This window comes from Eptesicus fuscus, chromosome 21 (assembly GCF_027574615.1).
Source record: "Eptesicus fuscus isolate TK198812 chromosome 21, DD_ASM_mEF_20220401, whole genome shotgun sequence".
In the NCBI taxonomy this organism is placed as follows: domain Eukaryota; kingdom Metazoa; phylum Chordata; class Mammalia; order Chiroptera; family Vespertilionidae; genus Eptesicus; species Eptesicus fuscus.
This window is the reverse complement of record NC_072493.1, coordinates 20,400,008-20,415,304: the sequence shown is the minus strand read 5'-3', so window position 1 is coordinate 20,415,304 and position 15,297 is coordinate 20,400,008. Positions and strand designations below refer to the sequence as shown.

The window sequence follows — 15,297 nt, the reverse complement described above, 5'->3', positions numbered from 1 at the left end:
AAACTAACAAACAAAATAATACAGACTCATAGATACAGAGAACAGACTGATAGCTGTCAAAGGGGAGGGGTTGGGGAGCTGGGTGTAAAAGGTCTTTGTGCTTAAATATAGTTGTATCTTTGACAAACCATGTCGTAGTCTATATTTGTGAACTTTTTTATGTCACCTCCTACCCACCTAAAACTTCCTTCAAATTTGGTCCTCACACCCTCCATTCTTATAAAATCTCCAGTTTAGGAACCTGTCGACTAAAACCCAGAGGTATCAGCATCCATTGATGATTTTTACCTGAGTCACTAATTACTACGGTGTTTGAAATGTTTGTTAGCTTTCTAACGATGCATAACAAATGTCAACAAACTTAGTTATTCACTCACAGTTCTGTAGGTCAGAATGGCTGGGTTATCTGTTCAAGATCTCACAAAGCTAAAATCAAAGGGTTGGCCAGCATGCATTCTCATTTGGAGTTAGGATAACCTTCCAAACAAATCCGGTTATGGCAAGATTCAGGTCTTTATTGTTGTAGAATTAGCATCCCCATTGCCCTGCTGTCAGCTGGGAGCCACTCTCACCTAGAGGCTGCCTGCATTCCTTGCCACACGGTCCCATTCATCTTCAAGGCAGTGATGGAAAATCTCCTTTGCCTGCAGTCTGTCTCATGCTTTAAATCTTTTTTGCCAATGAGACCAAGTCCCTTTTAAGAACACCCCTGATTAGGTTAGACCCAATAGCTTAAAGGGATATTCTCCCATTCTTAAAATTAACTGATTGAGAACCTATTAGAAACTGGAGGCCCGGTGCACGAAATTCGTGCACGGAGGGGGGTTGTCCCTCAGCCCAGCCTGTACCCTCTCCAATATGGGACCCCTTGAGGGATGTCCGACTGCCCGTTCAGGCACGATCCCGGTGGGCAGTCAGATCCCTAAACGGGCAGTCGGACATCCCTCTCACAATCCAGGACTGCTGGCTCCCAACTGCTTGCCTGCCTGCCTTCCTGATTGCCCTTAACCGCTTCTGCCTGTCAGCCTGATCACCCCCTAACCACTCTGCTGCCAGCCTATTTGCCCCCAACTTCCCTCCTCTGCCGGCCTGGTCACCCCTAACTGCCCTCTCCTGCAGGGTTGATCACCTCCAACTGCCCTCCCTTGCAGGCTTGGTCCCTCTCAACTGCCCTCCCTTGCCGGCTGGGTGCCTCCCAACTGCCCTCTCCTGCTGGTCATCTTGTGGTGGCCATCTTGTGTCCACATGGGGGCAGGATCTTTGACCACATGGGGGCAGCTATATTGTGTGTTGGAGTGATGGTCAATCTGCATATTACTCTTTTATTAGATAGGATAGAGGCCTGGTACAGGGGTGGGGGCCAACTGGTTTGCCCTGAAGGGCATCCCGGATCAGGTGGGGGTTCCCTCGGGGTGTGGGGCCGCCTGAGCGAGGGGCCTGTGGTGGTTTGCAGGCCGGCCATGCCCCCTGGCGACCCAAGCGGAGGCCCTGGTATCTGGAATTTATTTTCCTTCTACAATTGAAACTTTGAAGCCTGGAGTGGAGCCAAGCCTGGGGCTCCCTCCACGGCCGGCAGCCATTTGTGTTGGGGTTATAATTGAAACTTTGTTGCCTTAAGCAGGTGGGCCCGGCCAGGGTGTGTGGAAAGCTTTGCTTCCCCTGTTGCCGGCAGCAACCCTGGCCTGCTCTCTCAAGCTCCGTTCTGCCGCCATTTGTTTGAATTTGTTTACCTTCTATAATTGAAACTTTGTAGCTTGAGTGGAGGCTTAGGCCTGGCAAGGGCAGTCTGAAAGCTTGGCTTCCTCTGTTACCTAGGAAACCTTGCTCTCTGTGGCTGTAGCCATCTTGGTTTGGGTTAGTTTGCATGCTTGCTCTGATTAGATGGTGGGCGTGGCTTGTGGGTGTGTCGGAGGTATGGTCAATTTGCATATTTGTCTATTATTAGGTAGGATAAGGCGAGCTCCCAATCCAGGGTTCCTGGTAGAACATAAAGGACACTCAGGAGCCAGACAGCGAGGTAAACATCTTTACTCCTGCAGGAGGGTGTGCAGCCAACACAAGGTCTGGCAGCACACACACCCAACAGTCTGCTCAGGTTTTATCCCTGACGAACACCATCTGTCCCTCACTCTTGATTGGTCAAAGCTTAGGCTCACATTCTTGCATGATTGGCTAATTCAAGGACAGGGAGGGGTTGACCTTTGCTGTTTCAAAATGGCGGCTGCCAAGTCATGTGAGTAAACATGGCAGCTGCTTAAAACTCCCTTTTTTTTTTTGACAGATTAGTTGTTTATTCTCATAATTCTCACAAACCTTACCTATGAAACCGGACAAACAATGGGTCCAGGCTGCCTGTCACTACTTGAGCCAATTAAGCAGAGACAGGGTCGAATCCTACATGAGCATTTATTCCAATACTCCCGCAGTATCGGAGAGCAGATCATCCACAAAAATCTGCTCTGCAGCCCACATAAGCCAGTTGCTTATACTGGGTAGAACAAAGATTACATGGGGAAGCAGGAATCACAGGCCTGGGGAAGTAGGCAAGGTGGGCTCTGGGGTGGGGGGAGCGCCATTGTTTGGGCAACAAGGTTGTTAATCTTTCCATGATATGAGGCTGGAGCACATTCCAAGGTGGACTCCCAGGTCCAAGGTGGACTCCCAGGTCCTGGGGACGTACAACTCCCAGAAAGGTTAGAATGGGAGGCTTTCCTTAATCAGTACAAAACAATCACAGTTATCAGAGCATGATTAATATTTCTTATTTTATTTCTTATAGCTAATAAGCACTTTCCAATATTCTATTTCTGCCCCTAACACCTATATCTGCAAAATCCCTTCACAGCAGCACATAACTTAGTAGTTAAATTAGAGTAACTGGGATAAGGTGTGTATACCAGGGAGCAGAAATCTTAGGGCTATCTTAGAATTCTGCCTACCACATGCGGCGCCCATATGCACCATTCCATCCACATTTCATTAGATGACATTCTACTTTAAGGAAGACCTTCCCCTTTTTTACCTTTCTCTGTTCTTTCTGGCAGTACAGACTAAAGAATACTTTTAATGTAGTATTTCATAATCTACTGGCAAAATTCATTATCCTTCTCTCTGTTTGTAAATCCAGTTTTCTTACTGGGCTTGTTTACTGCCTCTCTCCTGCTGCTCTGGGAGCTAGCTTCCAGCCCTATCTACAGATAGGGGTCTGAAGGCGAAGAAGGAGGCAGGACCCAACCTAGGACTTCCAACCAGTTCCTAAGGGTGGAGTCGATGTTCGGCTAGATTAGAAGGTGGAGCCTGGCTTTATCCTCTGAGTCTGGGAGGAGCTTAGAACCCCAAGACCACACCCCCATATAGGGACAGCCAATCAGGATTTTAGGTGCTGGTTTCTCCCATTGTGAAGAACTGGATTGTGACGGTTTGGGTCTGGGGATTCTGGCTCGAGCACGGGGGAGGCCTAGGGGGTGTGGCTCTCTGATTTCAAGACATTTGGGGTCTGTCTTTGTCTGGGTAGAAAGATCATGCCCCCTCGGAAACCAGGAGAGGCCCCAGATGCCCCAGCCGCCCCAGATGCCCCAGCCGCCGCAGGCGCCCCCGCCCCCGCAGGCGCCCCAGCCGCCCCAGGTGCCCCAGCCGCCGCAGGCGCCCCAGCCGCCCCAGGTGCCCCAGCCGCTGCAGGCGCGCCAGGCGCCGCAAATGTCCCACCTGGGGAGGAACAAAAGCTTCCAGAGCCTACACAAACAGCTGAAGAAGTAGCTTTTTATGCCCCGAGTTACCTATGTCTGACCATCCTGGCCATAATTTGTTTCTTTCCCCTGGGATTTCTAGCTATGTACTTCAGTTACAAGGTAAAATAATGCCTAAGCTATGACCCATCCTGTCCTCTAACTGCCCCTTGCATATGCTTCCTTCCTGGGACCTGGGTTGGGGTTTTCCCTCAATGGCAGCAGGTCTCCAGCCATTTCCCAATGGTGTCACAAAGCTGAATTCAGAAACCCACATCTAAAGCTCCCATCCCTACAGACCACGAAGGCTAACCAGGAAAGCAATTGGGAAGAAGCTTACATCAACTCAGGCCGAACTGGTTGGCTGGATGTATTTGCCATACTCATCGGTTTAAGCCTCCTTTATTACTACGCTCTGTTTGTGTGAAGACCAGGCCCAGTGTCCCCCGGGTCCACCCCCAACAGGACCTGCCACCAAGACACTAACAAGCCAAATCAGCCACCATGCAAGAAACCAACAACTGAGACATCCCTAACCTGGAAAGCCACCAGCCAAGGAACTCAACATCCAAGCAGTCCACTAGCTCAGGAAAACCATACTACTACGTCCCCGTGGCCTCCAGAGCTGACGTCATTCATGTTGGGGGTCCTCATTTTCATGCCCTTTATGCTCTTAGCTCCTTGATACTGGGCTGCTCTTTCAGAAGAAAAAAAAAAGAATTATTTAAACCAATAAAATTGAAGGGAATGTCCCAGCTTTTCGTGTGTATGTGTTTCTGAGTCAGTGTCTGTGTTTCTCTGGAGCTACCTGTTTACCAGACCATGTGATAATCAGAATGTGTAATGGTGAAGCTCGGGGATATAGAAGTGTGGACGAAAGGGGCCACATGCTGACCTGACAAGCGCAGGGGAGGTCTGCATGGCGGTCTTGCAGACTCAGAGACCTAAAGCCGTGGTCGGCAAACTGCGGCTCGCGAGCCACATGCGGCTCTTTGGCCCCTTGAGTGTGGCTCTTCCACAAAATACCACGGCCTGGGCGAGTCTATTTTGAAGAAGTGGCGTTAGAAGAAGTTTAAGTTTAAAAAAATTGGCTCTCAAAAGAAATTTCAATCGTTGTACTGTTGATATTTGGCTCTGTTGACTAATGAGTTTGCCGACCACTGACCTAAAGCAATACACAAACTTAATGCAATCGCTATCAAAATCCCAGTGGAATTTTTCACACAAAAAATAGAACAAAAAAATCATCAAATTTGTATGGAACTACACACACAGAAAAACAAATAGCCAAAGCAACCCTGAGAAAAAGGAACAAAGCTGGAAGTATCACACTCCCAACTTCAAATTATACTACAAAAGTACAATAATCAGCCCAGCGGGCAGGGCTCAGGGGTTGAGTGTCGACCTATGAACCAGGAGGTTACGGTTCAATTCCTGGTCAGGGCACATGCCCAGCTTGTGGGCTCAGTCCCCAGTGTGGGGTGTGCAGGAGCTAATCACTGATTCTCTCTCATCATTGATGTTTCTATTATTCTCCCTCTCCCTTCCTCTCTGAAATCATTAAAAATATATTAAACAAAAACAAAAGTACAATAATCAAAGCAGTATAATATTGGCAGATAACAAGCCACACAGACCAATGGGACAAAACTGAGTCCCCAGCCCAGCAGGCATGGCTCAGTGGTTGAGCATCGACCTACGAACCAGGAGTTCATAGTTCGATTCCCAGTCAGGGTACATGCCCAGGCTATTGGGTGGATCCCCAATGTGGGGTGTGCAGGAGGCAGCAGATCAATTATTCTCTCTGATCATTGATGTTTCTATCTCTCTCCCTCTCCCTTTATCTCTAAAAGCAATTTTAAAAAAATTTTAATTGAGTCCCCAGAAATAAACCCACATATATGAGCAACTAATTTTCAACAATGAAGCTAAGAACATACAATGGAGAAATGAAAGCCCCTTCAATAATGGTGTTGGGAAATTGGATAGTCACATGCAAAAGAATGAAACTTTTGACATAATACTCAAAAATTAATTCAAAATGGATTAAAAACTTAAATATGAGATCTGAAACAAAATACATAGAAGAAAACATAGGCACTAAACTTGTGGACCTTGGTCTTAGAGAAAATTTTACAAATTTGACCCCAAAGTCAAGGGAAATAAAAGTAAAAATAAATAAATGGGACTAGCCCTAGCTTGTTTGGGTCAGTGGATAGAGTGTCAGCCTGCAGACTGAAGGGTCCTGGGTTCGATTCCAGTCAAGGGCACATGCCTGGGTTGCGAGCTTGATCCCCAGTAAGAGGCATGCAGGAGGCAGCCAATCAATGATTCTCTCTCATCATTGATGTTTCCATATTTCTCTCCCTCTCCCTTCCTCTCTGAAATCAATAAAAATATATTAAATAAATAAATAAATAAATAAATAAATAAATAAATAAATGGGACTATCTATATCAGTAGTTCTCAACCTTTCTAATGCCGCAACCCTTTAATACAGCTCCGCATGTTGTGGTGACCCCCAACCATAAAATTATTTTCGTTGCTACTTCATAACTGTAATTTTGCTACTGTTATGAATCATAATGTAAATATCTGTGTTTTCTGATGGTCTTAGGCTCTACAGCAGCGGTTCTCAACCTGTGGGTCTCGACCCACAGGTTGAGAACCGCTAACTCAATCCCCAGTGTGGGGTGTGCAGGAGGCAGCCATTCAATGATTCTCTCTCATCATTGATGTTCTATCTCTTTCTCCCTCTCCCTTTCTCTCTGTAATCAATAAAATATTTTAAAAATAAATAAAAAGATCCTGCACAGCAAAAGAAACCATCAACAAAACAAAAAGGCAGTTAACCAAATGGGAGAAGATATTTGTAAACAACACATTCAGTAAGGGGCTAATATTCTAAACATGTAAAGAACTCATACAACTCAACAACAAAACAAACATTCTAATTAAGAAATGGACAGAGGACCCAAACAGACACTTCTCACAAAAAGACATAAAAATGGCCAACAGATATATGAAAAGAAGTTCAACTTCCCTAGCTCAGTGGTCAGCAAACTCATTAGTCAACAGAGCCAAATATCAAACGTACAACGATTGAAATTTCTTTTGAGAGCCAAATTTTTTAAACTTAAACTTCTTCTAACGCCACTTCTTCAAAATAGACTCGCCCAGGCCGTGGTATGTTGTGGAAGAGCCACACTCAAGGGGCCAAAGAACCACATGTGGCTCGAGAGCTGCAGTTTGCCAACCACAGCCCTAGCTATTAGAAAAATGCAAATCAAAACCACAATGAGATACCAACTTACACCTGTTAGAATGGCTATTATCAACAAGACAAGAAGTAACAAGTGTTGGAGAGGATGTGGATAAAAAGGAACCCTCACACACTGCTGGTAGGAATGTAAACTGGTACAGCCACTACAGAAAACAGTATGGAATTTCCTCAAAAAAATTAAGAATAAAGCCACCTTATGATCCAGCCATCCCTCTTCTTGGTATCTATCCAAAAAATTAAAAAAAAATGTGTATTTATAAAGATACATGTACCCCTATGTTCATTGCAGCATTGCTCATGGTAGCCAAGACAAGGAAACAGCTGAAGTGTCTGTGTCTGTCCTTCAATGACCATGGAATATCACTCAGTCATAAGAAAGGGGGAAATACTGCCATTTGCAGCAACAAGTGTGGATCTTGAGAGTATCATGCTAAGTAAAATAAGTCAGATGGAAAAGAACAAGAACCATATCATTTCACTCATAGGTGTGAAATAAAACAGAAAGAAACCACAAATAAGCAAAACAAACTCAAAGACATAGATAACAGTATGGTGATTATCAGAATGAAAGACAGGTGGTGGAGGGTGAAGGGAGCAAAGGGGGTCAAATATATTGTGATGGAAGGAGAGTAGATTTTTGACTGGTGAGCACAAAATGCAATATACAAATAATGTATTATATAATTGTATACTTGAAACTCATATAGTTCTTAACAAATGTCACCCCAATAAATTTTATTTAGAAAAAGAAATGTCTCCAATTAGCAACCTAAGCTTGTAACTTACGAAACTAGTAACATAAGAGCAAAACAAAGAGAATAAATAAGAGATAAAATTGGAAAGCAATAAAATTGAAAGGGGAAAAACAATAAAGAAAATTAATGAAACTAAAAGTTGTTTTTTTAAAAGACCAATTAAATTAATAAACCTCTCATAAGACTGAACAAAACAAGAGGGAAGACACATATGATCAATATTTAAAATTGAGAGACTATCACTACAGAACCTTGAGACATTAAAGGAAGAACAAAGGACCATGACAAACAACTTTTCACACATAAATTTTACAACTTAGATAAAAATTGAACCTTTTTTTAAGTCCAAAAACTGATGAACAATGAAGAGATTATCTGAATAATAATTTTATATCTATTAAAGAAATTGATTCTGTAACTAAAAGCTTTCCAGACCCAGATGATTTTATTGGTAAATTATACCAAACAAATACCATCATCCCCACATAATCTTTTCCAGAAAATAAAAGAGGAGGGAATATTTCCCAACTCATCGCAGGCCATCATTACCTTAATACTAAAACTAGATAGAGATTCTGTACAGAACACTACAGACCAACATCTCTCATGAATATAGACAGAAAATTTGTTAATGAAATATTAGAAAATAAAAATCAGAAGTATATAAATAGAATTCACTATAATCAACTGGGTTTTCTACCACGAAAAAGGGGAAGGGTTCTCCCTAAAATTTGTAACAAGACAAGGATGTCCACTCTCATCACTCCAATTCCACATCATACTGGAAGTCCTAATCAGCAAAAGAAGTCAGAAAAAGAAAGAACATACAAATTATAAAGGAAGAAATAAAATTAACCTTAATTGCATATGACATGATTGTCTATGTAGAAAATCACAAGAAATCTACCCCAAAAAAAACCTCCTAGAATTAATAAAATGACTTTAGCAAAATCTCAGGTTGAATATCAACACACACACACACACACACACACACACACACACACACACACACAAAACTACTACATTTTTATATACTAGCAATGAACGATCAGGAACCAAAAATGTTTTGAAATACCATTTCAATAGCTCCCAAAAAAATCAAGTAGGCGGGTATAAATTTAAAATATCTTGTGTATGAGCTATTATGTTTAAACTACAGCTGCTGATTATAGAAATAAAAGAAGCCCTAAAGAAATGGAGAACCTTCCAACCGTCATGAATTGGAACATCTCTCCTAAATTGATATGTAATTCTGACACAACTCCTATTAAAAGACTACCAAGGCCCTAGCTGCTTTGGTTCAGTGAATAGTGTTGGCCCATGGACTGAAGGGTCCTGGGTTCGATTCCAGTCAAGGGCATGTACCTTGGTTACCAGCCAGGGAGTGAGGAGAGCAACCAATCGAGGTATCTCTCTCACATCAATGTTTCTCTCTCTATGTCTCTTCCCCTCCCTTCCATTCTCTCTAAAAAACCAATGGAAAAATATCCTTGGGTGAGGATTAACAACAACAATAAAAAAGAGCAACAAGATTTGTTGATTTAGATAAGCATAATCAAAACACTGTTTAAAAATAAAATTAGAGTACTCACACTACCCAATTTTAAGAATCACTGTAAAGCTACACTAATAAGACAGTGTGTTATTGTCAAACAGATATGCACCTATATCAACAGAACAGAAGAATAAGAACTGCAGAAAGAAACGCACACAAATATATGGCAAATTTATTTTAAAAAGAAGTCCAAAGGCAATTTATTGGAGAAAATATTTTTTCTGTTATGGTTTAAATTCAGTGAAAAGCCATATGAAAAAAATTAATATCCACTAAAACCTCACATCTTATACAAATATTAACTCAATGTGAATCATAGATCTAAATATATAAACCAGTGATGGGCAACCTTTTGAGCTTGGTGTGTCAAACTTCGCCAAAAAACTGAGCATAACTTGGGTAGTGTGTCACTTTGAGGAAAAAACATTATTTCGCAAATGTTTCATCCTCAGGAGCAGCAAATGTTTCATCCTCGGCATGCGGCCGCCTCAGTGGCCGCGTGTCATCAGAAATGGCTACGCGTGTCAGTGCTGACACGCGTGTCATAGGTTCGCCATCACTGATATAAACTATCAAAAATTAGGGGAAAAAAACATAGAAGAAAATCTTCCTGACCCTGGGTTAAGCAAAGAGTTCTTAGACATGACACCAAAAACACATTCCTAAAGGGAAAAAAAATTAATTTAGATTCCATAAATATTAAAACTTGTGCTCTGCAAATAACACTGTTAGGAAATGAAAAGCTACAGACCAAGAAAATAATATCTGACAAAAGGATTATCCAAAATACATGACTTTCAAAAACTAAACTGTTATAAAAACAACTCCCTGGATTGATCAATCACACAAGAAAGTAGGAAGGACCAGCACTCCATCAGACCAATCAGCAGCCAGGCCAGTACTACCGTCTTCCCCAATTACAGACAACCTCCAATCAGCCAATAGAAATAGAAAGCCAGGATAGGAGGAGGGGCTTGCGTGGTCTCCATGGCAATCCCAGCGGGTTGGCGTGAGGGAGAGGCTGCGTGCAGCTAGATCGAGATGCCCAAATGGGGGTGTTTGAGGGGGGGTGGGAGGGAATTTATGGGGGGACAGGTGGGAAGGAGTTAGAGGAGGAATAAGGGGGCAAGGAGGGCTTCATAAGCGGGCAAAGAGGGTGTTAAAAGTAGGTAAGTGTAGAGGGAGCTTAGCTTTAGGAGAACAGGGAAGCTGTAATAAGTGGACACAGAAGGAGCTCAAAGGTCAGAAAGCTAGGTGGAGAGATAGAAGGTCTTAGAGGGAGAAAGGCCAGGCCTTTATAAAGGGACAGAGAAAAGGCTATGAGTGTCATGAGAAGGATGTTTAAAGAAGGTCCTAGAGGAGTCTAGTGAGAGTTTATGGATCACAGCTGGACCAAACAGACTCATAGGGACTAAGTGAGGGATATTATAAATGGGACAAATAGAGAGCTATTATTGTCATTAAAAGTTTTATAGGATGAGATTTTTTTTTTTTAATCCTCACCCAAGGATATTTTTCTATTGATTTTTAGAAAGAGTGGAAGAGAGAGGGAAAGACAGAGAGAAATATCAACGTGAGAGAAACACATCGATTGGTTGCCTCTTGCACGAGCCCCCACCAGGGCCCTGGCTAGTGAGGAACCTGCAACTGAGGTACATGCCCTTGCCTGGAATTGAACCCAGGACCCTTCAGTTGGCAGGCCAACACTCTATCCATTGAGCCAAACTGGCTAGGGCTAGGGTGAGAATTTTTATAAGGGATAATGAAGGTTTCATAGATAAACTGAGATGGTTAAAGTGTTGAGTGAGGGCCTTCTTTGTTTTATAGAGGCGAAGACATGGTTGCTTGTGTGACAATGAGGCAATTGTAGGACAAAGTGTGATAGTGGATTCGTTGAGGTTTCAGGGAGGACACGTGAGAGTCATCAGAGTCAGAGAGATTTGGGTGGACAGGATGGGGCCAAGAAAGACATGCTGTAGGGATCTGCCAGGCAGTTATAGAAAACAAGGAGGGAGGTTATGGGAGACATGAAAAGGGTTTTAAGGAACCGAGAGGAATTAGGGCATGGGGGAATGTTGGGTCTGGGAATTCTAGGGGACAGGGAGATATTAAAGGGGATAGGAAGAGGTTAGAGAGGATGTGATGGGAGTTAGACAGAGTCAGTGAGAGTTTTCAATGAAGAATTTACAGGAGCAAAGGAGAGATATTAGTGTGAAAAGGGATGAGATCATAGGGGATGGTAGATTCCAGAAACCATATTAAGCCGTAACCTACTCTCTTCCCCCAGACATTTGAAATTTTGCCCGAGAAGCCCCCCAAAGATTACATGTGCCTGTCGATTTTGGCCTGCTTGTTGTGTTTTCCCATAGGCATGATAGCCTTGATCTTCTCTATCCAGGTGGGAATCTGAGTCACGCCCTCCCTCCCTGAATCTTTCCCTCCCTCTTCCTCCAGGTCAGAACCCTGACTCGAATTCTTCCCTGTTTCTCTCTGTGGGTTCAGGTCCCCACCCTATGTCCACACAGTTCCATGGTTTACCCTTATACAATAATCCTCTTAAGCCCGTCTATTCCTATTCTACCTCTCCCCTCAAATCAGACAAAGCACAGCAACCGATGGCATGAACGAGCCTTGGCGGCTGAGACCTCCCACCAAGTCTTCTACATTGCAGTCTTGGGGATTGTTATGGGAAGCCTCATCATACTCATCATCTTGGTTTTCTACATGACGGACTTATTGTCTCGGTAACTTCCTCTTCAATTCATGAACAAACCAACAAATATATACTACTGTGTTACTGACCCTTGACTCTTAAGTATCCAGTTGTGCCAAATGAGATTCCCACTCTTCCATATCTGGAGAGCCAAATGCTGTCCATCTGAGCCTGCAATGTGAGGTGCTCGATAGGGAAGGAAGTGGTAGTGATGACCGGAACGGTGAGCCCAGGTGTTTTCCCGGGGCTGTGTCTTGTGACGCTGAAGAATGAGCTCTGCGGACCGGAAGATTTAAGCAAAAGTGTGGGAAATTTATTATAAGCAGATTCAGGCTCCCCGAAAGGGGAGGGGACCCAGTAATGGGCTGCCCATTAAAGCCTTGTAGTCCAGGGGTATGTATTTGCCACAAGCCTGCTCTATGTCTACCTGTGTTGTCACCTGATTGACTCCCTCAGTTGTTCTTGCCCAGCAACAGACCTGAACTTTCCCTGTTTCTATGTGTTCGTACCACTAGTTGCTACAGGCCCTCCCTTATTTTCCCATGCCTCCTGCTTTGAGCCCAGAAACATTTTATTATTTCTGCTTGGTTGGTTCCTGTGGTCAGGCTGCTCAAACTGCCATGTCTGCCCCTGCCTATGTCCCACCTGCCTTTGTTTCCCACTGGACCCCTGCCCTATCTGCCTGCAGGGGTTTCAAGTTAACCCTCTCAGTAGTTCAGGCAGCCCAGTGGACCAGAGCTCAAAACCATCCCTGAGACCCTACCAAGGGATGGGGGCCCTGGGAGACAGGGTAGGGAATTGTTTCCCCAGGGCAGCCTTCCCTCCGGCCGACATTCATGCGTTCATGCCACAAATTTATTCCTGTTGACCAAGGGCCTGGACTGTGCTGCCTGACTCTGGGGACTTAGCAGTCACTACTTACGTTCCAACCTCACCCCCACAGCACTTATAAGCTAGGGTGGAAGAGAGACTTATCACCAGATAGTGACAGTTCCCAGCAGTCTAATCGCTAATGGGGGAAACCAAGGGAGGTGGGTTGTAAGAACCAGACCTAATCTGATCTGCAAAGCAGCAAACCAGGAAGTCAAGCGGCTGTCACGGAACTGGTTAAAGTGTGGTTCCCATTCTGATTGTGCACAGCTCCTATAACAGGGAGGGACTGCCTTCTCCCCCATGCCTCTCCGAAACCATGAAATTCGTGATTTATTCATCACCCAACAAATACTTCTGAGCACCTACGAGGTACCAGGCATGGCACTAGGAGCTAGAACCACAACAGAGAAAAGAAAATAAGACACCTTTCTGAAGGAGCCTACATTTTAGTGGGGAAGAAAACCATAAATAACTAGACCTCTAAATAAGTGAGAGGATTACAGAGCATGGAAAATGCTATAGAGAAAAAATAAGGCCATAAACTAAAGCAGTGCCAGTACTGTCCACCACTCTTAATGGTCTGCAACACGATAAGTGCGGAAATTGCCAATAAGTGCTTTAAAACTTACAGCAATTTGACATTGTCATTGCATCCAAGTATATGGTCAAGAGACTTGTCTTGTCAAATAGGGTATAGACCAAAGGATCAGTTCCTGAAACGTTGGAGATATAAAAAATAAATAAATAAATAAATAAAACACAAATGAGTCCTACACCATAACCACAAACAGTTTGAGATGACAGGGAGGGAGCAATGAAACCTATCGGGTTTATTGTCTGGGGTCCTACTAGCAGCTATCACAAACTTGAAATCAGCCCTAGTCAGTTTGGTTCAGTGGATAGAGTGACAGCCTGCAGACTGAAGGGTCCCGGGTTCGATTCTAGTCATATGCCCGGGTTGCAGGCTTGATCACTAGTAGGGGGCTTGCAGGAGGTAGCCATCAATGATTCTCTCTCACCATTGATGCTCCCATCTCTCTCTCCCTCTCTCTTCCTCTCTGAAATCAATAAAAATGAAAAAAATATTTTTAAAAACTTCAAATCAGTAGCTCTCAAAATAGTTTATTTCTCACAGAACCTACCAATGTGGATATTCCTGGTGATCCACATATAAAAGCAGGGATTCAGACTCCTTCCACTTAGTAATTACACCATCTCCTAAGGGCTCAGAGCCCAAGCAGAGAGTGAAGAAAGCACACTTGCTTCTTAAAAAGACTGGCCCAAAAGTGAACCCTTATGCACTGTGGTGGGATGTACAGCCACAATGGAAAACAGTATGGAGGTTCCTCAAAAAATGAAAAACAGTAGTACCATATGATCCAGCAACCCCACTTCTGGGCATATATCCATAGGAAATAAAAATCACTGTCTCAAAGAGGTACCTATACTCCTGTTATCATTACAGCATTATTCACAATAGCCAAGATATGGGAAATTAAAACTTAAGTGCCTGACAATTAATATATGGATAGCCCGGCCAGTGTGGGTCAGTGGTTGGGCATCAACCTATGAACCCAGGAGGTCATGGTTCAATTCCTGGTCAGAGCATATGCCTGGGTTGTGGGCACAATCCCCAGTGTGGGTCGTGCAGGAGGCAGCCAATCAATGATTCTTTCTCATCATTGATGTTTCTATTTCTCTTTCTCTCTTCCTCTCTAAAATCAATAAAAATATATATTTTAAAAATAAATGGGTAAAAGATATGGAATATATACACAAAGGAATATGATTCAGCCATGAGAAATATGAAATCCTGCCATTTTGGCAACATAGATGGATCTTAAGGGTGTTTTACTAAGTGAAACAATTCAGAGAAGGACAAAGACTGTGTGTTATCACTTAAACGTGGAATCACAGAAACAGAATGTAGAATGATGGTTGCCAGGGGCTAGAGGGTGGGGGTAATGGGGACAAGCTGGTAAAAATGTATAACCTTACAGTTAGAAAATGAATAAGGTTTGAGATTCTAATGTATAACATGGTGAATATGATTAACAGTACTGTACTGTATACTAAAATATGCTGAGAGTAGATCTTAAGCATTCTCACCAAAATAAAAAGTAACTATGTGCCAAAACCGGTTTGGCTCAGTGGATAGAGCGTCGGCCTGCGGACTGAAAGGTCCCAGGTTCGATTCCGGTCAAGGGCATGTACCTTGGTTGCGGGCACATCCCTAGTGGGGGGTGTGCAGGAGGCAGCTGATCGATGATTCTCTCTCATCGATGTTTCTAACTCTCTATCCCCTCTCTTCCTCTCTGTAAAGAATCAATAAAATATATATTAAAAAAATAAATTTATTAAAAAAAAGTAACTATGTAACAAAACAAAAAAGA

General features: G+C 43.4%; 2 protein-coding genes and 1 long non-coding RNA gene across 3 annotated transcripts in view; 2 read left to right on the top strand and 1 right to left on the bottom strand.

The window, feature by feature from the left end:
• ATP4A (ATPase H+/K+ transporting subunit alpha) overlaps positions 1-15,297 on the bottom strand; it is a 73,379-nt gene that overhangs the window by 29,491 nt on the left and 28,591 nt on the right. The window lies entirely within an intron of this gene.
• Positions 3,507-4,477, top strand: PMIS2 (PMIS2 transmembrane protein). The gene is made up of 2 exons (XM_054711291.1): positions 3,507-3,848; positions 4,024-4,477. Exons 1-2 carry the CDS (start codon positions 3,522-3,524, stop codon positions 4,150-4,152), a joined length of 456 nt encoding a protein of 151 aa, XP_054567266.1. The 5' UTR covers positions 3,507-3,521; the 3' UTR covers positions 4,153-4,477.
• On the top strand, positions 10,322-12,119 carry LOC114230957 (uncharacterized). The gene is made up of 3 exons (XR_003616958.1): positions 10,322-10,373; positions 11,606-11,716; positions 11,917-12,119. It is a non-coding gene; the product is annotated as an uncharacterized LOC114230957 (long non-coding RNA).